Source organism: Eschrichtius robustus, chromosome 10 (assembly GCF_028021215.1).
Source record: "Eschrichtius robustus isolate mEscRob2 chromosome 10, mEscRob2.pri, whole genome shotgun sequence".
NCBI lineage: Eukaryota > Metazoa > Chordata > Mammalia > Artiodactyla > Eschrichtiidae > Eschrichtius > Eschrichtius robustus.
In genome coordinates, this window is record NC_090833.1 from 109,578,875 (window position 1) to 109,601,820 (window position 22,946).

The 22,946-nt window shown below is 41.7% G+C and overlaps 1 protein-coding gene across 2 annotated transcripts in view; it reads right to left on the reverse strand.

The window, feature by feature from the left end:
- INTS9 (integrator complex subunit 9) overlaps positions 1–22,946 on the reverse strand; it is a 107,465-nt gene that overhangs the window by 50,510 nt on the left and 34,009 nt on the right. For both annotated transcript variants that reach the window (XM_068553120.1, XM_068553121.1), the window contains exons 3-6: positions 19,256–19,316; positions 15,734–15,796; positions 11,859–11,998; positions 9,795–9,881 (exon numbers count right to left, since the gene is read on the reverse strand). In XM_068553120.1, coding sequence (XP_068409221.1) covers positions 9,795–9,881; positions 11,859–11,998; positions 15,734–15,796; positions 19,256–19,316 — 351 coding nt within the window. The remainder of the gene's footprint in view (positions 1–9,794; positions 9,882–11,858; positions 11,999–15,733; positions 15,797–19,255; positions 19,317–22,946) is intronic.

The window sequence follows — 22,946 nt, forward strand, 5'->3', positions numbered from 1 at the left end:
AGATATTTTAGACGTGCAGGGTCTCAGACAATTTACCTCCCATGCGCTCTTTCTCAGGGAGTTGTTGGCGGATGTGTCCTGCAAAATGAAGGCGTAAACAAAAAAAAGAAAGGCCCAGAAAACAGAGCTTCTAAGAGAAGAAAGAGGCAAAGAAATCTTCAGGATCATAGTGGAGAAAGTCCTACACTGAATGCCATGCAATAGGCCCAAGAGCAGCTGACACCAGGCAGGGGAAGAGTGAAGGCTCTGGGAGACGACTTTTCAAGAAGGTAAAATTGTTAGACCACCCATCGAGTTTGAACATACTGAGGAGATACTTAGACAAATGCAGGAGGGGTTAGAGATAAAGTAGTAATATGTACACAGAAAACTAAGCAAATAAGCAAACAAGATAAAATTACTAACTCAAGGGAAAACAAAGAGTTGTGCAAGAAGAAGAAAAAAATCGCAACAATGTTGTATGGCCAGTGAATTGCATGTTCCTGGTCATAAACATGGAATAGAGATTTAGCCAAAATAGCACACAGATCATGATGTTCCAATTCTCTTCACCTTTGTTTCTCCAGCAACAAAGTATCAATGACTCTTCTCTTTACCTTCGGCATAAACAGGTGAAGAGTCTCTTATTTCACTTATCTGAGGATTTTCTTATTTCACTTATCTGTCCCATGTGTAGTGAATTGCTTTAGGTTTTACAATATTTAGTCAATAAATATTTACTTAACCCCGACTATGGCCATAGCATCTAAGTCCTGTAAGGGATTTAACAGGTACAACATAAAGGCCTGTGCTCACAAGGAACGTAAGTCTAAGAAAAATTTTACAACAGTACAAAGCAATAAAAGAGATGTGGAAAGCCATGAGTCATCCTTGCCTGCAGACTTGCCTTCACTCCCAGAAGGGCCTAAAGGATATATTGAAAATGCAAATCTACACATACACACACACACACACACACTCCCCTCCTCCACTTTAACAGTGCACCATTCCATTCAGGATAAAATCCAAGACTCCTAGCATGACTTTATAAGGCCTTCTTTATCGAGGTCCTGCCTCAGCCTACATTCTATATACTGAGGTATAAACAGCTCTCGCGGCGCCAGGCTCCCTCCAGCCTGTAACATTCCACTGTCCTCTTCGTCATATTTTGTGTGGACAACACTCCTGCTTTAAAATCTAGACCACCTGTCACCTTTTCTCAGGTCTTGAGATACTCGTCTAGGCCAGGTACACATTGTTTGTGCTCTTTGGGAAGATGGCCTGAGTCTCAGAGCCAGGGAAGTGGCACAGAAGCTCTCTTTGGAGGAGGTTACTGGCAGGGGCCGCTGCTACTGCTTCTCTCTCCTTCCGCACCCCTGCAACTCTCTGCCACCCACTCTGAGGAAGGAGAGGTTTCTCTCAGAGGCACATCATGGGGAAAGTGGAGGATTTGCAGACTTGTCTAGATTTAAATCTCAGCACTGCCTCTTCATCTCTGAGCCGGTCTCCTCGTTTGTAAAACAGGGAGAGTATCACTTCCTTTTAGAGCTGTTCTGTGAGGGATAAATGATACAATGCACGTAAGCATCTGGCACAGAACAGATGCTGAGTAAGGACTGTCTCCAACCGTCTCCAATATACACAGCCATCGTGGCCCCAGAACATGCATTTTCCAACAATACTGTAGTGGACTTCAGCACAGGTGACTGTGCTGAAATCACCCAAGGTGATTTACTCTGATGAGCAGCAATGACTCTGAACTTGAGTGGCCCAGGCACTGCTCTAGAGGGGCTGAAGGAAGAACCCAAATTACTCCCCTGCTTTAGCTCCTCCTTTAAATTCCTCCAGATCAGGGAGCCCCATGGCTTGGCCTTCCTAGGACTGCCCCTCACGAAAAATAAAGACTTCTTACTCTGGGCTGGAGAGGAGCAGAAGCGTTTCTTAACTTTACACCAGAGCTGGAAGGCTATCATGGGAGTGGCTGGAGTGGGGAGGGTGGTGAATAACAATGCAGCCCAACCACATCTTTCATCTCAGTTGCATTTGTTTTAATTGCCCTTAGCTCTGCCAAGGCCCTGCAACTGAGACACCTCTGGCTCGAGGCTGAGCTAATAAGTTGCACACCAGCTAGATTAGATCCACGTTCTTTAACTGGCCGTAGGTGTGTGGGTTCATTTCCGGGCTCTCTATTCTGTTCCGCTGATCCATATGTCTGTTTTATCTGAAGGGCACCAGTAAGTGTGCGCCGAGGTGGTAAAAACGCCAGGGAGGAACAGACCGGTGAGCCGGAAGAGGAAGGCCAAGCAGGTCCCAATGACTCTGGTGTCAAGTCTGGCCTGCTCAGCTTAGGGTTCAGTGGCAGGCAGCTTCTGACAGGGTTCCCCAGGCTCCCCGCCTCCCATATTCACACCCTTCCATGGGCTCCTCCCACTGAATGTGGGCTGGACCAACCGGCTTGCTTCTAGTGAAGAGACTGTGACAAAAGTGACAAGATGTCACTTCCAAGATTAGGTTACAGAAGACCGAGACTTCCTGCTCGTCCACAGTCTCTCTCTTGCCCTCTTGTTCACTCTGATGAAACCAGCTGCCATGTGGTGAGACGCTCTGAGGAGATGCCCATGCGACAGGGACCTGACGGAGGCTTCAGCTACCCACCACCCCTGAGGAACTGAATCCTGCCAACCACCGCGTGAGTGAGCCAAGAAGGGGGTCCTCCCGGTGGAGCCTGAGATAAGGGCAGCCTGGTGGGAGACCCAGAATTACTAATAAGTTAGGAAGTGTTCTGGGCCATGTTCTAGTACAGAGGCAGTGTTTTAATACCTCAACTCAGCCTGGGCTTTTCTCAGGTCTCATCAATGACATTTTTACAAACTCTAATTGTACAGAACATTTGTAGAAGGTTGGTCTTCATACCTAATTTAGTTGCTTTAGTTGCAATATTCAATAATTTACCTACCCTCTTTTTTCCCTTCATATATCTAAACTGAGGGTAAAATGTTTCCCTCAAAAACTGTTGAAGACCACAGCAAATGAGAAATTACACACACACACACACACACACACATATGTGTATATATAATATATATTATTAACATTATATATCTATGATATTCAGTGCCTATGAATTCCTCCCCTTCACTCTATGCTTAAATTCTTTGGGTATCTTATTCTGGTACCTTATATACTGACTATACTGCTTTCAGATCTAAAACGAATTATTTGTCATTTCTCTCTTTGGAAATGTTTAGAGGTTTCCTTTATCACATAGGTTTGGTGACTATGTTTTCACAAACAATTTTGATAAGTTTTCTATCAGCTAGACAAAAGATTTAAACTAGGAATTAGTCAAATGTATTGTTGGCTTTTCCAAAAGAACAAACTTTCAATATTCTTTTGTACAAGGTTAGCTTTCAATGCTTTTCTCTCCTTCCTGGTGTGCACTGGCTGATTTTAACCAAGCCAGTCCCCTCTCAATCATGCCATGTTGCTATGTTTTTGCCCACAATGTTCTCTTATCTTAGAACGATCTCTTCCCTCATTCAAACCCTGCTTAACCTGCCAAACCAAGCTTGAGTCTTGCCACTTAGTATGGAATCTCTGCTCAACAAACTCCTTGGGTACAGGGACTATGCCTTAAACTTTTGGGGGCATTTCCCTGAAAACTTATAATGCCAGGCACTTGGTAGTTAATGAACAAATGAGACTGAAGTCCTCTAAATTTCCTATTTATACCCCCAAATTTCTTTCGCTAACACCTTTTTTACTCTTTTGAGATATTTAGTCACTTCCTCATTACTTCCTTCTATCTCCTAACATCTTGTCTAACTCAGCTTTCCCTAAAACTCTCCTTATGCTTGAGGCCATAATTAAAGAGGCTTTTACAGAGCCATTCAAAGCCATTAGGATTATTGGCTGATTAAGGATAAGTCGGATAAGGAAACCCAATGGGAACTAGTTCTGTTTTTTCTGGCTTTCCAATTTATCAAAGTCAAGTCCTCAGAGTCTAAATGCTTAATAAGTACTTTCTAAAAGATTTCATTTTTTTGTTTTGTTCTTATCACACTTGAGTGCTTAATAAACTTTTTTCCCAGGGCTTGACATCACGCCAGAGCTCTGCTGCCTCTTCTTCCATCCTACCAGCACAACATCATGTGTTTTCTTAAAAGAGCAGGACTTTTAGGTCCACAGGGACCACTTAAAAGCTTATAAATAAAACACTGGTTGGGCTTTTTCTAAGTGTTTGATGAATGAATGACGGAACAAAATAAATATAAGAGCAGAATACAAGAAGCAGAAAAGTTTCTTTCCTCTCATTACAGTGAAGTGTGCTTACTATACATGTGAGTGGAGTGGGGTGGGGTGGAGATGGGCTAGCAGAGTGATCTTTATGGAATTTACCAAAAGTAAAGCCTGAAAATCAAGCACTTCTCAATACTAAACTGAAACCAGATTATAATCCCTGTTTTTTTGTTTTAGATCAATTTCTCTCTCCAAAGTACAAAGGCAATTGCTTAGGCTACTGAAGCATGATAGAAACAATTCTTGAGAGGGCCTAAACCATCTCTGCTTTAATTTTATGCTCATCAAAAACCTCTTACCTATAACTTGATCTCTTTAAGTGGACTTGCTGCCCAGAACAGAGAGTCCTAGACAGATGAACCACCCTAGTTCTGGAGCTAGGCAGATATCTCAGGATAAAGTAATTAAATGGGATTTTTGTTTCTCAGTCAGCATGCTGGGAGTTTAGTAAGCCCAAACCAGTCTTCAGAGGCTAATCAACTCTGAGTGAAATGAAATGATTAAATTTCTGGAACTGCAAACCTGAAGAACTGCCAAGTTGTGACGACTCCATCAAAGTACTGCCACTCTCTGAGCACCTGCTTAAGGGCATCTTTAAAAACTATAACATAAGCAAACTTAGAGATAGTTTAATTCAATTCTCCTATTTTACAGAAAAGAAGACTGAGTCCCAGAATCTGAATGACACTGCTAACTAGAGGCAACAGTGGGATTAGGAAAACAATCTTCCTTCTACTATACTACTCTGCTCTCATCAGGAAAGGTAGCATTGAAAGATAAATAAGGCTGTGGAAGGCAGACGTGTGCTGGTTACTGAAAGGGGGTTATGTGAGCCAAGTGTATCATTAAAGGGAGAAAGGTTGTTGGTGTTTACTGAGCACCTACTGTGTGCCTGGCACTGTTTTAAGGACTTTACTTGTATTACTCATTTAGTCCTCACAACAACCTTGTGAAGTTGCTAATATTATTCCTATTTTATAAACGAGGAAACAGAGCCTAGAAGAAATAAACTTCTGCAGCTAAGAAGCAGATCTGGAAGGAACTCAAACACCAGTCTATTTGACCTCCAAGCCCATAGCTTTAATTTTCTTCCTCCTACATAGTTAGACCTGATAAATTCCTCTATAAATACCCAAGGAGTGTCAGAGCAGAGGAACTTCAAGTACAATATGCTTTTTAAAAAAATTTTATGTCTTCTAAAAGATATAAACCCACATTTTAAGCTGAGCACTGAAAACTGCCATAACATTTCAGCCAGGAATATATTAATGCATAACTCCTTAATGCTTGTCAGAGGATTATGACAATACCCTGTAATGATTTATTCTTAATTATAATTGTAAATTTCTAGTCTTATACAAAAATGCTACCCTTATATTAAAAATACTAGAGACTGGGTAAGTTTCTTCAGTGGAATATTGTGCTTTAAATTTTCCCATTAAAAACCTAAATTTTGGGCTTCCCTGGTGGCGCAGTGGTTGAGAGTCTGCCTGCCGGTGCAGGGGACACGGGTTCGAGCCCTGGTCTGGGAAGATCCCATGTGCCGCGGAGCGGCTGGGCCCGTGAGCCACAATTACTGAGCCTGCGCATCTGGAGCCCGTGCTCCGCAACGGGAGAGCCTGCGATGGTGAGAGGCCCGCGCACCGCGATGAAGAGTGGCCCCCGCTCGCCGCAACTGGAGAAAGCCCTCGCACAGAAACGAAGACCCAACACAGCCATAGGTAGATAAATAAATAAATAAAAATTAAAAAAAAAAAACAACCTAAATTTTGAAGTGCGTATGGGAACGTCAGAGGCTCAAAAATTATACTGTAAGGGATTCTCCTTTTCCTACCCTTCAAAAATCTCTTTTTCAAGAAGTATAAGCTACAATGTCAAAATGAGGAAGAAAGATGGCTAACTTCTAAATAAATCTCAGGGAGCAGTGTCGACTGAGGCAGGGAGTCAGGCAGCTGCCAAAAAGCAAGAATAATGTTTTTGTTTTTTTTTTTTTTTCGTAAACATACTAATACTAAATCAAATGCTAATTCAAACTAACTTCCTGTGATTTAAAGGAATTTGTCAGAAACCAATGAATCTGAAAGATTTTAATTCGTTGTTTTTTTAGTTGGTCTTATTAGTAACTTAAGCTACTAAGATGCATTAATTCTTGACATTTAACCAAGAGACTGCCTGTAAAAGGTTTAAGTATAAGTCAAAACCTGGGGGCTCAAATCCAACTCATGGAGGTGTTTTCCTTGGACCATACAGAATTTTACTTTAATGTGAGAGCCAACGTTTTTTAAAGATGAAAAAAAAAATCACATTTAAAACATCCAGATCTTGAGCTTCTTTTAAAAAAGTAAAAGGGAAGATTTGGCAGTGATGCGCTCACTTTCCCATACGGCCAAAAGTCTGCTGAAGCTGTGTGTCAGCTGCCCCTTTAGAGAGGTGTAGTCACTGGTCCACGATTCCTGGCAGCCCACCTTGCTCCTGTACTTACCTATAAACCCCTTCCTCATCCCTGGAGGCATCTGAGTTTGTGACCCCTATTTTATAGGAACTGGACAAGGAGAATGCAGGAATTAAAAAATAAATAAATAAATAAATAGAAAACAAAGCCCACATCACTTAGTCACTGTACTAGACAGCAAAAACAAACAAACAAACAAAAACAAAAAAGCCCAGTGCTTCTCAATACAGTATGTCAAAGTATCTTGGGACACTTGATATCAACTAGCTCATGACGGAGGGAACTTTTAAAGTGGTGTAAATCCTTCAGCATAAATGTTCAAATGCAGCACGTTTAGTATTCTGGCCCAAGATTAAATTCTAGGTGAATATTTCAAAAGAATTCTCTTATCTGATGTCAATTAAAAAATAGCTCCTCAAATTTTTCTACCACTTCTAATATTTATGCTGAGTTTCTCCAAGATAAAAACAGGACACAGCTTGCTTGGTTTGTCTAACACCTCAGCACAATCTTTCCAATCATTAGACCCTTCTCTTTGTCTATCAGGAACTATGGCTCGTCTCACACTCAAAAGCCAAAACAAAATGCTTGACCAGGGTCAGAACTGTGGTCTGGTTGCATGAAGTAATGAAATACAGTCTCTGACTGGCCCAACTTCTTGCTCCTCTACCAAGTTAGCTCTCAACAGCTTCTGATTTTTGCCCACCAGGTGGCGAGACAGCAAATTCAAGGTTTTATTTCAACTAGCACCTTTGTATTCCCTCAGCACCTCAGGAAATAACTTTCTGGCCCCCTCCCTAGTCCTCTGCTCCTTCAAGTTCAATTCACCTTTTTCCCTAATATATGATGGCCCTTTTTTTGGTGAGCCAGTTATCTTGTATTTTACAGAGAATGGGAAGCAAAGGAAACTGCCAAGGACTCTGCCCAAGGTCACAGAAAAAAAGGCAAAATAAGGACTTGGACTTCCTTAAGACTTGGCCCAGGGTTTGGGATTCAGGAAACAGTGACCTTTGAACATCATTTCTGGTGTGCCAAAATTATTTGTGGCAGAATATTTAAGGGTATAAATTTAAAAGGAGGAAGTGAGGGAAGCCGAGGTGTACGTGTTCCACAGGGAAAGAAAACAAAAGTCCTCAGGTTTCTAAGGAGGGAGATGGAGAGAAGTGAGGTGAATGTGGGCCAGTGGGCACATGGGAGAGGGAGAAAAGGGGAAGGTGGTATGCAATGGGCAGGAGGAAGGGAGCTGAGAATAAGAATGCACAACGAGGACGGGAGGGGACCTGTACCAAGCGGGTGGGCGGACAGATCAAGGAAGCCATCCATGTGTACAGAGAAGACTCAGAGAAGTGCATGTCCAGAAGGCGTTTCCTAATGAGAAGCCAGACAGACACCATATGCCCAGTCAAGGAAACAGAGACACAAGAAGATGCATAAAACACAGGAGAAAATGTGCACAGTTATGTCGCTTCTCCCCTCACGTGAGAGGGGGCTCACATGCCCGCGAGAAGCCTGTACGTGGCTGAGAAGCGGCCCAGCACAGGGGTTAAGGGCACGGACTCTGGAACCAGACTAGCCCAGCTGCCTGGGTTTGAATCCAAATTCTACCGCCCACTAGTTGGCTGACCTTGAATAAGTTACTTAACCTCTCTGTGCCTGTTTTCTCTTCTGTAAAATGATAATGTTAAAGAACTAAGTGACTTAAATAAAACACTGAGAAGAGTGTCTGGCACATAACAAGTGCTACACAAGTTAAATAAAATAAACAACACGTACAAAAAGGAATGCATAAAGGAGGAGACTCACATGCTCAAACTCTGAGACAGTTACAGTATAAAAACCACAGCATATTCTCCTAGCTACATATTCATATCCTTGTAGAAAGAATGTCACAAAAGCCAAGACATTCTAAAGTTTAGGTAAGTAGATGGCGAACAAATCACGGACCTAGAGGGAAAGAGAACCCAGTGGCGAGGTAGCTGGAGAAGAGTGGACTTGGGTAGGAGTGTAAGGAACGCACGTTACCTAAGAAGTCACAGACGGGCTTTTACTCCAGACTCTGGAGGCCAGGCCTGGACGGCTGGGGCTGCGGTGCCGGGAGGTGAGGGCAGCAGTTGGCAGGGCTGGACCAACTGCAGTATGTTAGGGCTGACTCGTGTTCTCTGCTGCCGATCAAATATGAGAGTGGAAGTAGAATCAAGCTGCCTCCCGCCTCCTCTACTGCGTTTCTACTTACTTCACCTCCTCATCTATAGCCTTAGCCCAGGCCTTTGTTCTCTCACCTGGGTTTCTGAATCAGCTCTGCCGCTGGGCTTCCCGCCCCCATCTCTGCACCCCCATCCATCCTCTCTTATGCTTCCAGGGTTACTTCCCCTAAAAAAATATGTGATCACGTCATTCACCGCCTTGTCAACCTCCCCTGATGGGCTTCCCGCTCTCAATAATAAAAAGTTCCATCTTGACACAGCAGACGCTTCATTATCTTGCTCCAATGTCCCTGTCTGGTTTCGCCTTTCACCTCTTTACTCAGCTAATTCTAACCCACCCTGAACTTCTCACTGTTTCCTAATATACTATATCCTACAGTGCTGTGCCTGGACCCCACTTTACGACCCTTTCTAACAGGAAAAGTCCTTTCCTTCCTCTGAGACCCACCTTAATTGTCATCTGCTAAGGAATGTCCTCCTCAGTTCCCTAAGCAGAGAAAGTTCTTCATTTTCTGAGTGCCTACAGCATTGTGACCAAGCATCTCTTATAATAACATGCCACCCAAGACTGTACTTTAGCTGTTTGTCCGATTTCCCATTAACCCCTCAGCACCTCAAAGAGACAGCCAACTGTTTTACTTATTTTTAAAAACTCCCGGACCTAGCATACTACCTTGCATATGGTATGGTTGCCTCTCAAATACGACGGTTGAATCAAACACAACCCTTCCATAACACAGGGAAAGGGGAATCTTAATTCTAACAGTATAAACGTTTAAGCAGAAAATACGAAAACAATTGAGACTGTTCTGCAAAGCCCCAGCTCTACTGCCATGGGGAGTAGACGGCCCGCTGCTTACCGCTGAATATCCTTGTTCTTCCACAAGGAGGCAGACTGAGCCTTGGGCACACGTTCAATGAAGTTCACCAACTCTTCCATGAGAAGCCTGAGTTTAAACAAAGAAAGTGATGAACACTCAAAAAGGAATCAGAAAAACATGGCACTCTTAACACTGTAGCCAAGAGAAGCGGGCTTGCCTGTCTGCCCTCCCCAGTCGTCTTTCCTCTCTCTGCTGCACATAAATGTGGGCACCATTTTACGTAAAGTTGAACAAAAACCTAGCCTTTGTGTTGAATTTTCATGTTAAAAATTCTGAACGTAAATGATTTAATTCACCTTTAAAATAAGCCTGGTGTGCGCTTCTTGTCTCTAAACACTGAAATATATAAGCCTATGGTTTAACTCATGCTCTTAAGACCTCTGCCTTTATTTAGGTAATTAAAAATACAAAAGGAGAAATAGTTAAAAGAGCATGAAGTACCTGATTTTGGTGGCAGCAAGGTGGGGGTAGGATTGTTTTTTAATGACAATATTAAATGGACATTTTAAACTGGTAAAATAAGTTCTCTTCATATACGTTTTAGGAATTAACAAAATTCCACATGGAAGAATACTCTAAGGACTAATCCTGAAACTCTAACTCAAGGACCTGCCAAAGGACAGGCTCTGCAGATCACAAGCTGGGTCACCACAGAGTCACAACTGAGGGAATCTAAGCGATGCCTCACTCAACTGGATCAATGATCCCAAGCTCTGAGGAATACATGGGAACACAGCACTGATGGGACCCTGGATGGCTAGGGGATGACCAAAAAGCTAGAAATAGACTTTCAACATCTTGAATCCCCTACATAATCCAGTATAGATGTTCCATATTGATTTAAATCCTCTCCCAATAAACACACAGACATGGCAAGCCATAAATTTATTAGGATTTGAAAGGCGAACAACTTCATTTCCACTTATTTACTTATTCCTAATACTATCATCGTCTTTCATCTGTTTTTTTTTAAATTGTCTTTCATCTTGAAGGAGCAGTACCAGTTCCAGCATTCTAAGATACGGAATCCAAGCTCATTATTTTTCTGGCTGTAGCTTTCTGGAGAACAATCTGGTATGTCCATCCTCAGGCTTTAACTTTTTCAGACTAGAATCTAATGTTTTCAGCTTGTCCTCTCACCAAAACTGTTACATCACCTTGAGTGTTTTACTTTCCTACAATGTCTCTTCCTCAGATCCTTTATGTTTTTCTGTACACACTGCAGGTAATATGGTTTGACACAAAAACAAGGACACATTTTGTTTCATTTCTGGTAACTCCATCGTATTGGACTTCAGTCAGATTCTAGAACCCAAAGCACTTAGATCCCATATTTCGGGTCTTGATAGTATTACCTTATACCATACTTCTTTGTTTGCTTCAACACAATTCTTTTCTTCTGGGGTAATTTTCTTCTCACTAAATGATGCTATGGTTACTTGAAACAACCATCTGTCCCATGGAGGCTTGGGAGGGGCAGGGGAAGAGACAGCACAGCATTCTCAGAGTCAAAGAAAGGCTCTGAGGTTTTTATTCCATACAGTCCTGAGTTTCACTATGTCAACAGTACAGACAACGTAACCATCTAATTACCCTGTTTTCTACAAGCCGTCCCCATTTATGGTCTGCACTATACCATAAAAGGGGGGAAATTTTGAAAGCAAAGTAGTAGAATTTCTTCCTCTTTTCTCAAATATGCTGTGTTCCTTTCCTCCCGAAGCGCTCTGCACTGCATCCTGGTGGCGTCCTACTGAATGATACTTCCCCTAATTAGTATCATCTGCACAGAGGAGCTGTCTCTGCAAACTCCCTGCTCCCGTTTTTCTAAAAAAGACTAACGACCATTACTCGCAGCATCAGTCTCTAGGCAACTCCAAAGGACATTTGTTTTATCTGGAGAGTTGTCTATTCGTGCCCGTTCTCTGGGTCAGCTGCTCAGAGGGAAATAACAACCCCTCCTCGCACAACACTCTATTAACAGTCACCACTGAAGGGGGGAGCTCGCCAGCCACTCTCTAATGGCACAGGAAGAAATGCTCTCACCTGCCGATCTGAACGGTGGGCTCTGTGGCATAGACCGTGCCTGTGAACCCCGTGTGCTCAGTGATGTAGGGCAGAGCCATCATGCAGTGATAGTTAGAGATGAGGATCACATCTACCGTAGACAGATCTATTAGCTCGGTCTGAAAAGAAAGGGGAGGGAATGATAGATATCTGTGCGGGGCACATAGATCAACGTGATGGGACTGAAAAATGATGTTGCCAGAATGCAGAGGAGTGGCTTTGGTACTACAGAATAATGATGGCTTTCCTGCAACGCTTCTATCCTCTCAGTTTAGGGTACTTCCTAATGTTGGCATTACGCGGCAGGACAGGATGGCTACTGGCGAGGGTGCAGCCCGTCCGCCAGAGGTGCTCTGATTTTACTAAAACAGAGCTCTGCGAGTCAGACATGCAAGGATGAACGACAACAGGACACTTCAGCAGCTGCTGCCTGGCAGGTGGAAGCAGGTAACACGAAGCAGACAGCACAGTATCAGCCGTGAGGGAGAGGCACACAGAAACCAGCTCTTCAAAAGTCAAATGCGGGAGGCTACTGTTTTTGGAGTAACTTCTGACCACTAGTGTTGGGTGTAGACCCCCCGCAAATGTAGTGGCAGAGTCATAAGAGGAGGTTATACTCTTGTGTTCTACCCTAGTCACAACCCCCGCTCTACCCTTCACTCCATTATTAAGGTCATGTGAAAAGGGAAAAGACAGGTTGGCAGGTGAGAAAAAACGCTACCCATGTTTGGTAAAGTTTTATGAACACTCTTTTAGTAGAAGGGAACTTTTTTTCCATAAATTTAAGTCCTACCTGCCTTTTAAGGCTCAATTCTCTTCTTCCACTAAGCCTTCCTTATTTGCCCAGACAAAAGAAACCACTTCTTCCTCTGAACTGTCAAGGCACTTTATGAGTATCCCTCTTGTGGCAGTTATTATTCTGTACAAAGGCAGGCACCTCAAAGTTATCACTTTGTCCCCCCAAAACTGAATGTCTCTGAGCTCAAGAATCCTGTGTGACTCATCTCTGTCCCCTCCCCGCTGTGGTAGCCAGGACATAACAGGTCTTGGCGCACTGTTGTTGGAGGATTGCATCGTTATAAGCAGCACCCTCTGTGGAGAAAAGTGAGATGCAGAGGTTCAGAGACATCATCTTAGTCTCTGAGCTCTCCCTCATGGAACTTACCCTGTGGAAACTGTATGGTACAGTACGGACAGCATGGGGTAACTCCAGAAAGAGTTTTAGTTAGCAGAATGGGTCACAGAGCTACTATGTCCCCTACAGAGTAGAAGTAACAAAGATGTCTGTGCCCTCTTTGCAAATAACAGAGACAGTGTGCCATTTTGGGTGTGGGTATCTTCTGGTTGGTGACTTTATGTGTAAAGTAAGTTGATTTAATAAAGCCGCCAAGGCATAATCAGCTCCTGAGGACAGCATGGAGAGTAGAGGTCAGAAGCTACTCACCACCAGGGCAATGGCAATCTGTGTGAATAAAATGTCTAAGGACATAACTTAACTCCATGTTGTGTACTGCACTTCCAAGACAATATCCTCACATAACAAAGGGTCATGGGACATCCTGCTGGTCCTATTCCCCACCAACTCTCTAGAACCATTTTTAAACAAATGAGAAGATTAAGACAGAGTAGCAGAGTGATACGTCCAGAAGAAAACAAGGGAAGAAGAGGTGAAGCAACAGTAAAACCCAAAAGCATCCCTACCTTCCTTCTACCTATACAGAAACTGGGTAGGAATATTTGAAATTTCTCTTTACTATATAAGAATCAGCCCACAGAGTCTAGAATGATAAGAAATTTGGTGAGGACAGCTGGGGGGGAAATATATATATATATTTTCTGCTTGGATATATATCAAGAGTGCCTACATAAAAAATTTTCCTCTGAGAAATAAATTTAACACCCAAACTATGTTTATATATTCACATCTATATGTTTACTTGTATACTTTCACTCAATGAAATCCCATAAAGATTATTTTAATTTTAAACTTTTATATACAGACACTTGGGTTCTACAGACCATGAATTGAGTCAAAACAATCATAATTGATTGGTTGCTTACTATACTGTCCTAGACTTTATGCACAGTCTACAGTGTAGACTTTGGGGGAATACAAAGACATTTAAGGTAGCTGCACTAGATTATAAATTCCATGAGGAGTGGGACTTTAGTTCTGCCTGGCTCAGCCACAAGTCAGCCAAGATTGGACAGTGTAGTAAGTCCCTCTCTCCTAATTCAACAACTCTCGTATTTTCTCCTGATCATACAATGCCCTGGTTTCCCTTAAAATAGTGACTACTACTAACCTGTCATAAACCACAAATTATGACACTAGTTGAAAAAACCTATATGGCTTTAGAACCCTAAATATAACAGTGCTGCTTTAGCTCGGCAAAGGTGAACTGTGAAACGGTGACTGTTTAATTTCAAAGTTTAGTAGTTGATGGAGCAAGTCAGAAAGTCACCAGAACTCCAAGCCAGGAATCCTCCACTGCGGGCCACAAGCTGAAGGCTGCAGCAGTCAGTGCCACAGGCAGTAAACTGACAATAAATGTAGCACCTAGGATAGGAATCTTTGAACAGATGGGGAGCTGCCCCACCAACTACTAAATGACAAATGAAGATGATGAAAAAGATTTTATTAGCGGTTAGGGAGAGCTCAGGATTCTCAATAACTGTCTACCTTCACACTTGTTCCTACTAGTGTACCTCAAACTTTCTCCCTTATTTGCCAGTTTCAATTACCATGTCCTTCTTTGTTTTTCTTCCTCTCTTTCACTCTGGTGTCCTAAAAGGGCACATCACCTACTACAAAGAGAGAGAAAAAAAAAAAAGTTTATCTAAAGGGTATCAAAGGAAGTTGTAGAAATGGAAAGAGAGAGAGGAAGAAAGGACACAAATAAGGGACACAGCACTCCCAATTTCTTTTTTTCTCTGGCACTGAAATGTGAAAGTATTTTCGACAGGCTCTGACATCCCCTGGGCACACGGAAAGAATAGAATGGTAGCTTCTTATTGATTTCCTCAGGAACCCTGGACTGGCTACTGGCTTCCCTACACTTCATCTGTGAGCTGAGAACTCCATCTAGGCCACTCTGGGGATTAGGCCTGTCAGCTGAGATTAGTTTCCTTTAAGACTAATGCAAACTGATCTTTGTTTCCTTTAAAACAATGAAACTGGACTCAAACACTTATAACAAGTCTCACTGTGATGATACGTAAGCGACAGATATCCATGACTCAGTTCAGAATCCATGAATTTCAAGCAATATTCTGTATGTCATTTCAAGTCAGCAAGAAGTTTTACAGTTTACTGTACTGGCTGGATAACAGTAACTCCCAATTACCCAAGACTAGAAAAAGTATGGCTAACCTAAGACACAGGCATTATCCAGTCGGCCTTCTGTATCTGTGGCTGTGAAACCTGCAGATGCAGAGGGCTGACTCTATTCATTGCACTCCATCATTTTATATAAAGTGCTTGAGCATCCGTGGATTTTGGTATCCACAGGGGCTCCTGGAACCAATCCCCCGCAGATACCGAGGGATGACTGTAATTACAAAATTAAAAGGCTTGAGATATTTCTTTACCAAAACTATGCTCCAGTGTGAGTGTCAATGTGGATTATAGAAAGAGCTAGGGACGGGAAGAAGAGAGTGACTTCAATGATTTATAGACAATATAAAAAGCTCCTAAATGATCATATTTTAGCTGTAAAACAAAGTGCCTAGAATAACAGATCCATTTCAATTTGAAAATAGGAAGCTAAGCCCCTGAAAATTATTTCTTGATTTCAGTTTGAGAGATGATAAGATATGCTTTGTTTCTACAACAAGATTCACTTTAATCTTACCTCTGGTAGGCAGAATTCGGGCACAGAATCCACAAATACATGACCTGAGCACTCCTTTAGCTCCTAAAAGACATGAAAAGAAAAAATTCTAGGAAGTAATATCCAATAGATACAGCGCCAAAGAAATTTCATCCCCAAACCAAACTTTCCATGAAGTATCACAGATTGCTAGAGTTGGAGGGAAGCTGGAAGGTTATTTAGGTCAACTGTTCATTGTTTAAGCTCAGGGAGGCTAAACGTTTTATTTAGGATTAAAAAAATGCTGGCTGGTGGCTGACTCAGGACTTGAATGCACATTTCTTGATGCTTCTTCAAGGAAGCCATGTGTGGACATATGCTGCTTCCATAACTCATGACCCAAAGCTTTCCAAATAATTGTTAGATGGACCATACCAGCAATATCAGAATGATCTGGAACACTGATGGAAGTAGATTCCTGGGCCCTACCTAAGATCTAAGGGATGAGAAACTAAGGATGAGGCCATGGAACCTGTGTTTATAACAAGCACCTCCAGTGATTTTGTTCTGCAATTAGGTTAGGAGTCCAGGGCGTAGACAAATGATTTAGAGCCCCTTTCTCCTCCTACCAAGGTTTGAGGGGTAAATAAGGAGGGAGATGAAGAGTACAGGGTAGGGATTAAACCACCACCACCACCATTCAAAAGGAAAAAGTGTACTTATAAAGAAAGAGAATTTAGTGCAGCTCCCACTCTGCCCGTGACCTACAGTATTTAATGTGCCTGTCTTACTTTGGATTCCTTCACAAACAGATCCTGAGAAAAGGGTGTGTGAAAGCTTATAAGGAAGGTGCTAAAAACAAACAAACAACAAAAAACCCAGCAGGAGGAAGGGCAAGTGATAAAGGGAAAAGCAGGAGACCGATAACGGATATGTTACAGAGCTACATACCACTGTGGGCAACAGGGAGTCACTCCCATGGGGAAACTCTAAGAAACAGTATCAAACATGTACCTGGGAGTTATTCTACTCAGGGGCAAGGGACCTGGGATGTTTATATAGCAACTCGTGCATTTGGGGCAGCTTTAGGAAAAAACTGTCAGGCAAAGCCATACAGGTATTGGCAGTTGGATTTATGATATAGGAGTGGGCCACCAACAGAGTCTGCTACAGTGCCCCCAGGAGGCCACCAGAGTTGCTGCCTTCCCTTGATGACACTTTATACTGAAATCTATGCAGCTTTTGCTCCAAAGTTAAAGCTATCTATGACTCTATAATGAAACCACTAAAAGGTAGATTTTGGTTGACAGTTTCCTCTTTTCGGAAAGAGAAAAATACTGTTAGAACTTTGTTCCATTGTGTTTTCATTAGTCACCAAACATAAATTTCTATATATTCATATATATGTACTTATATTTATATACTGGAGTCTGAATGATTTTACTCTCAGTCTTTACCTGAAAATAAGGTATTAACTGTATGTTATTTTCCTTTTGAATTTTACAAGTCTCCTATCAGAACCTTGATAGAATATTTCCTCCCCTTGCCTTCCACTGTAAACTCTGGTTCCTCTCCTTATATGAGCACCATTTAACCAGTAGAGCGCTGAGCCAAAAAGAGACTGAAAACCATTCTTAATTACAATGTACCTGCCAGCTAAAAACAAATGAGCAATTATGTTTAATGAAAGAAGACTCCCAGCTCCCTTAGGATGAGGTTAAAAATGATTAAAGACAAATCATGGGAAATTTCAAAGCGCTGCCTGGCCTTAAACTGACTATGTAATCTTCTTCCCCATATTGCCATGCACCAGGGAATGTGTACCTCACATGACACAGCTTCCTCTGCGGCTCTCATCCTTCCTGGCCTGGAGCAGCATATTTGCCATTCCACGCACTTACAATGTTACTCTATTTTATTCACCACTCCCTCCTAATGAAATGCTCCCACATACACATGCAAGTCATTTTGCTCACAATGCACAGGTAATGGGATGCTTCTGAGCCTTTCTCAGGGAACAATGATTTACAGCCAGCAGAGAGTTCGGCTGAAATTTCATCAGGTGCACAGATTCTTGATTGTCACATAATTTTACAGTTAGCTATGAGGGAAATCTGGTTTCACATCATGCATTTGGCTTGCACTTGAGGTTGGGGTGCAGGCACAGGAATTAATTCTGTAAAAAGAGCACCTCTTTATTTAACAGTATCTATTACAAGAAGGAAATGCCTTATTCAATTCAGATGAATCATTTTAAGGATCCTTACACTTATTCAGTCTTTTCAATTCTGAAACTGGGGAGAGGAAGAATGATTTGGAGGCCTAAGAATGGCATGGATAAGCTTTACAGTTTTTAATCTTCCTTTACCCTCTGATGTTTTTCAGGAGAAAATTTGACTAGATTATAGTTTTAACATTTTTTTGTATCTCTGGTCTCTCATGTATACGTTAAATGCCTAAAAACTGATCTGAGGAAGGAATTAATGTGAAGATAATCTAATGTCAAAAATTTAATAGCCTTGAAAAAAAAAAAAGTAATTTGAGTCATTTACTTTAGGCCTAGTTAGTGATTAAAGTCATAATAGGACCCCAAATCCTAGATTCCTAGAACTATGTTCTTCTCTCACAACTTATAAGAGTGTCCATTCCAGGCTACCAGGATCATAGATCATAGTCTGGAAGGCCCTTTGTTCATATTTACCTGAAAACATGTTTCCCTCCCACGCCCCCAAGAGCACACTGCCCGGCAGTTAAACACTCGCTCCTCAGTCTGTTCTCCACATGGCAGCCAAAGTGGTCTGAGCAGAGGAAGACACTGCCCGCTGCAACCCTTTGTGGCCTCTCATCACCCAAAGAATAAGACTCAGACTTTTTACAAAGCCCTAGCTAATTTAACCCCTGACAGAGCAGTTTAAAACTCACAATGTTTGGGGGGGTTTTAAAGTTATTAAAAAAAAAAAAAAAGTTCACTCCTTACAGGTGGAGAGTCAGTACAGCCTCAAAATGAAATGAGCTAGGGACTTCCCTGGCGGTCCAGTGGTTGGGACTTCGCCTTCCGATGGGGGGCGGGGGGCGGGGTGCGGGTTCGGTCCCTGGTCAGGGAACTGGGATCCCGCATGCCTCGGGGCCAAAAAACCAAGAAGAAAAGGCAGTATTGTAACAAATTCAATAGAGACTTTGGGGATGGTCTACATCAAAAGAAAATCTTAAAAAAAAAAAAAAAAGAAGAAATGAGCTAGATGGAATTCTCTAATAAGCATCACCACTGAAACTCTCATTGAAATTCTAAAAATAATAGTTTTCTTTTTGTGGTGATAAAATGTATTTGCAGCAGAAGTTCTTAGATTTTACACATGAGAAAAACTGGATCTGTACCTGAACACCGAGACTCCTTAAAAGGCTCTTAAAAACAATAATTACCAAGTACTGAAGACTTTACATGGGATTTTTCAGGGAGAAGACACAGGGGAAAAAATGAGCCCATCAGTCACATTATTATCGGGTGGCTCCGGTATGACAAGATGGCTTTCCAGTGGGTGTAGATACGCTTCAGCTAATCATTACCTTGTCCAAGAAAGCATTTCCATCCTTTAGGGACCAGCCAGGAAGATTAGACAGCCTGGGACTGCAAAACAAAAGATTAAATTATCCTAAATAGATTATAATCCTCAGTGATTTCACAGTGACTGTACTGGCTCCATAAAGTGAAAAACAGTTTGAAATTACTGGCAGCAATGCCTACCCAAAATACTAATCAAAAAGATGAAAAATAACCATGTGGTATCAAGCTTAAGAATTAGTGGCAATGGAACATTAAAAAGCCAAACAGTTTTGTGCTAAATTGGGAAAATTAAAAGAATGCTATGCAGAATAATAAAGAGAAAAAAGAATGATGAGACACTAGAGCATTGTACAGTTTTCCCATCACTGGCCCTGACTTCACCTTGCTTGTGTTTGACAACAAGCCTGAGGGGAAGGCCAAATGGGACCATTATATTGTGGATGACTAAACAGACTCAGAGGGGTCAGGTGTCTGACAAGAGCACTTAAGCTGCCTACCAGCCAGAATTCACCACAAATAAAAATCTGAATTCTGCTTGAGTCCACCTTCTGGATATATTGCTTATAAATGAATTAGTCAACTTGTTACCTGTGGCTTGAGTTTCCAATTCTGGAAAATGAAGCTAGTTTTCCTAAGTGTTATGAAATACATATCTAAGTGAGTAATTTCTAGAAGGTGAGGTTAATTTCACATATACATTACATTAAAGAAGTCTGAATCAGAAATCATTCACTCTGGTAAGCTCAGGATTTAACTGTGTGCACTTGGTTGACCAGAAGAATTACACTGGAGGTTGAAAATGCAAATAACTCACGAGAAAAAAAAAATGCTGGTAAAAAGAAAAACTTAACGATCAAGGTGATACATGAAGAAAAGCACACAGAAGTACAAGTTGGATGGCAAAAGGATTTTAGCACTTCAACACAAAATTAGTCTGTGAAGTAAAAATTAAAGGCAAAGTATGGGTGTGGGACTAAAAGACTCTATAATCAGAAACCAAGTTAACGTATAGTATTGAATCCTCTCTCTAAAATAAGTTTATCAAATTCTGACTTTGTAATTAGGTGGTAGGTACGAAAGTCAAATTGAAACATAGATATGTGAATATTTGTCAATCTTCTAGGAAAGATTAAAAACCTGAATAAAATATACATGCATCTAATTTTAGAAAAAAAAGTGAGAATTTAAGGGGTAACTTTTAATTTTGACATAATTACTAGCTCATAGAAAAGCTGTAGGAATGTAAGTACAATGATGTCCCGCATACCCTTTGCCTAGATTCTCTGTTTACATTTTGCCTTTATTAATCAAAAAGTGAGAATTTTTGGATTTCATTCTTGAGAATGAAAATTACTACTAGGAGAATCAAATTTGGTTGGCATAAATTATACCTGAAAAACTCTTTTTAAAACTCTGGGAGTTTTCCCAGAAAAATACTCTATTACCATTAGCTGTTTAATTCCCATCTCATTTCATAGTCACATATATACCTTCACTTATAGACTTCTTACTTCTTAAAAAATATTATTTACTATCAGATCAGATTAAAAAACCAAGCATTCTAATAAAAGTGTAATGACAAGACAATCTGAATACTGTTCTCATTTCATGCATACTAACTCTCTAAAAGAAGTTGTAAATATCCACTTCCCTTTACAAAGAGAACTGGATCAAAGGACATGCATCCTGTCTGTTCTCCATCGGACACACACAAGTCAGCCTCCAAATTACAGATGACTGATTCAATTAGTTTTGTCCTCAACAAGTGATTAGAAATGGTACACCGCTTATGGGACTTCCCTGGTGGTCCAGTGGTTAAGACTCTGCGCTCCCAATGTAGGGGGCCTGGGTTTGATCCCTGGTCAGGAAACTAGATCCCGCATGCTGCAACTAACAGCCTGCATGCTGCAACTAAAAAAAAAAAGATCCCGCGTGCCACAACTAAGACCTGGCGCAGAAAAATTAAAAAAAAAAAAAAAAAAAAAAAAAAAGAAATGGTACACTGCTTATCAAAAAATAATTTTTTTAAAAGTAAAAATTTCAGGTGTTGTGGTTTTAACTCTTGCTAAACATTTTTTATAACGTCAAAGCCTTCTGTGAAATATCTGTAGTTATTCTGGACTTGAGAAATTGCTAGTAGATGGTACTGAATGCTCCAAGGAGAGCAAGACCATGTTATAACAACAGTGCCAAAGATAAAGGGGCACACAAATGTGTCATCAGATGGCAAATGGATGCTGACTACAGAGATGGAAATATTTTCTTACTGGGGTCCAACAAGCTAATGACTAAACCATGAAGAGCTAGTAAACTTTAAGCTACCAAAGAGGAAGAGGTTTATTACTTTGTTCCTAATGATTACAAAATTTGAGAGGGAACAGGAGTTACAAGGTGAAGACAGAGGGCGATTTTCCAGAAAGAGGGACAGGAAACAACCTCGTCATTTGGTGAAGTACTGAAGGAGGATAAGGTATTCATCTTCACTCATTCATTAATGAATCTTGATTTATGTGTCGAGCACTCAGATGCTGGTGATACGACCACGAGCAAAACGCGCCTGTCCTCCTGAGGGGTTAGGGAAGACAGACAGACCAAGTAAACACACAGAGAACAAGCTGTTACGAATGATGAGGCAGCACACAGCACAAGGCACCACAAAGTCTCCTAACAAGGGACTGGTCTAGGCAGCATCAAGGCTTCCTTGAGTCTCTGAAGAACGAGCTGACATCTGGATGGTAGCAGAGTCAAGGGGAAACTGTCAAGGGGCAGGGTTTGGAGGGAATAAAGAAAGAAGACAGCTACAGGGCCCAGGACTTTCCTCCAACCATTCTCACCAGGCTTTGGCATGGATATCTTAAAAAAAAAGGTTATCCAAATGAAATTTCAAGGAGGGTCCTATATACACCCTCCCCCTCATCCAACTAAAATGCCTTCTCTCTGTCCTTCCCATACAGAAACTGGAGTCATAAATGATCTGAGAGAGGAGCTCCTGCTAAATAGACTAAGGGAAGGTGGGTTCAGGGAGGGGTGAAGAGCCTTCCTGGATGAAGGAACAATCTGTGTGACTGCTCCCAGGCAGGAGATAAGACTTATTTGAAACTGAAAGAAAAGGAAGAGCAAGATACTAGAAGAGAGGCATAAAGCCTAATGTACCAAGACAGACTTGGTATTTATCCTAAAAGCAATGGAGGGGACTTCCCTGGTGGCACAGTGGTTAAGAATCCGCCTGCCAATGCAGGGAACACGGGTTTGAGCCCTGATCTGGGAAGATCCCATATGCTGCGGAGCAACTAAGCCTGTGTGCCACAACTACTGGGCCCGCATGCCACAACTACTGAAGCCCGCCCGCCTAGAGCCCGTGCTCTGCAACAAGAGAAGCCCGCGCACCGCAACGAAGAGAAGCCCCTGCTCGCCGCAACTAGAGAAAGCCCGCGCACAGTAACGAAGACCCAACGCAGCCAAAAATAATAAATAGATAAATTTAAAAGCAATGGAAAAACCACTGAAAGGTCTTAAACAGGTGAAAGATGAGATTAGATCTGTATTTCTAAAAGGCGATTTTGGAGAAAATTGACATCAAGTGCCTTCTGATAACACATAGCATTTGTGTGGTATTCCTACTGAAAATAGTAACCCCAACCTAATTATGAGGAAACATAAGACAAACCCATATTGAAAGATGTTATATAAAAT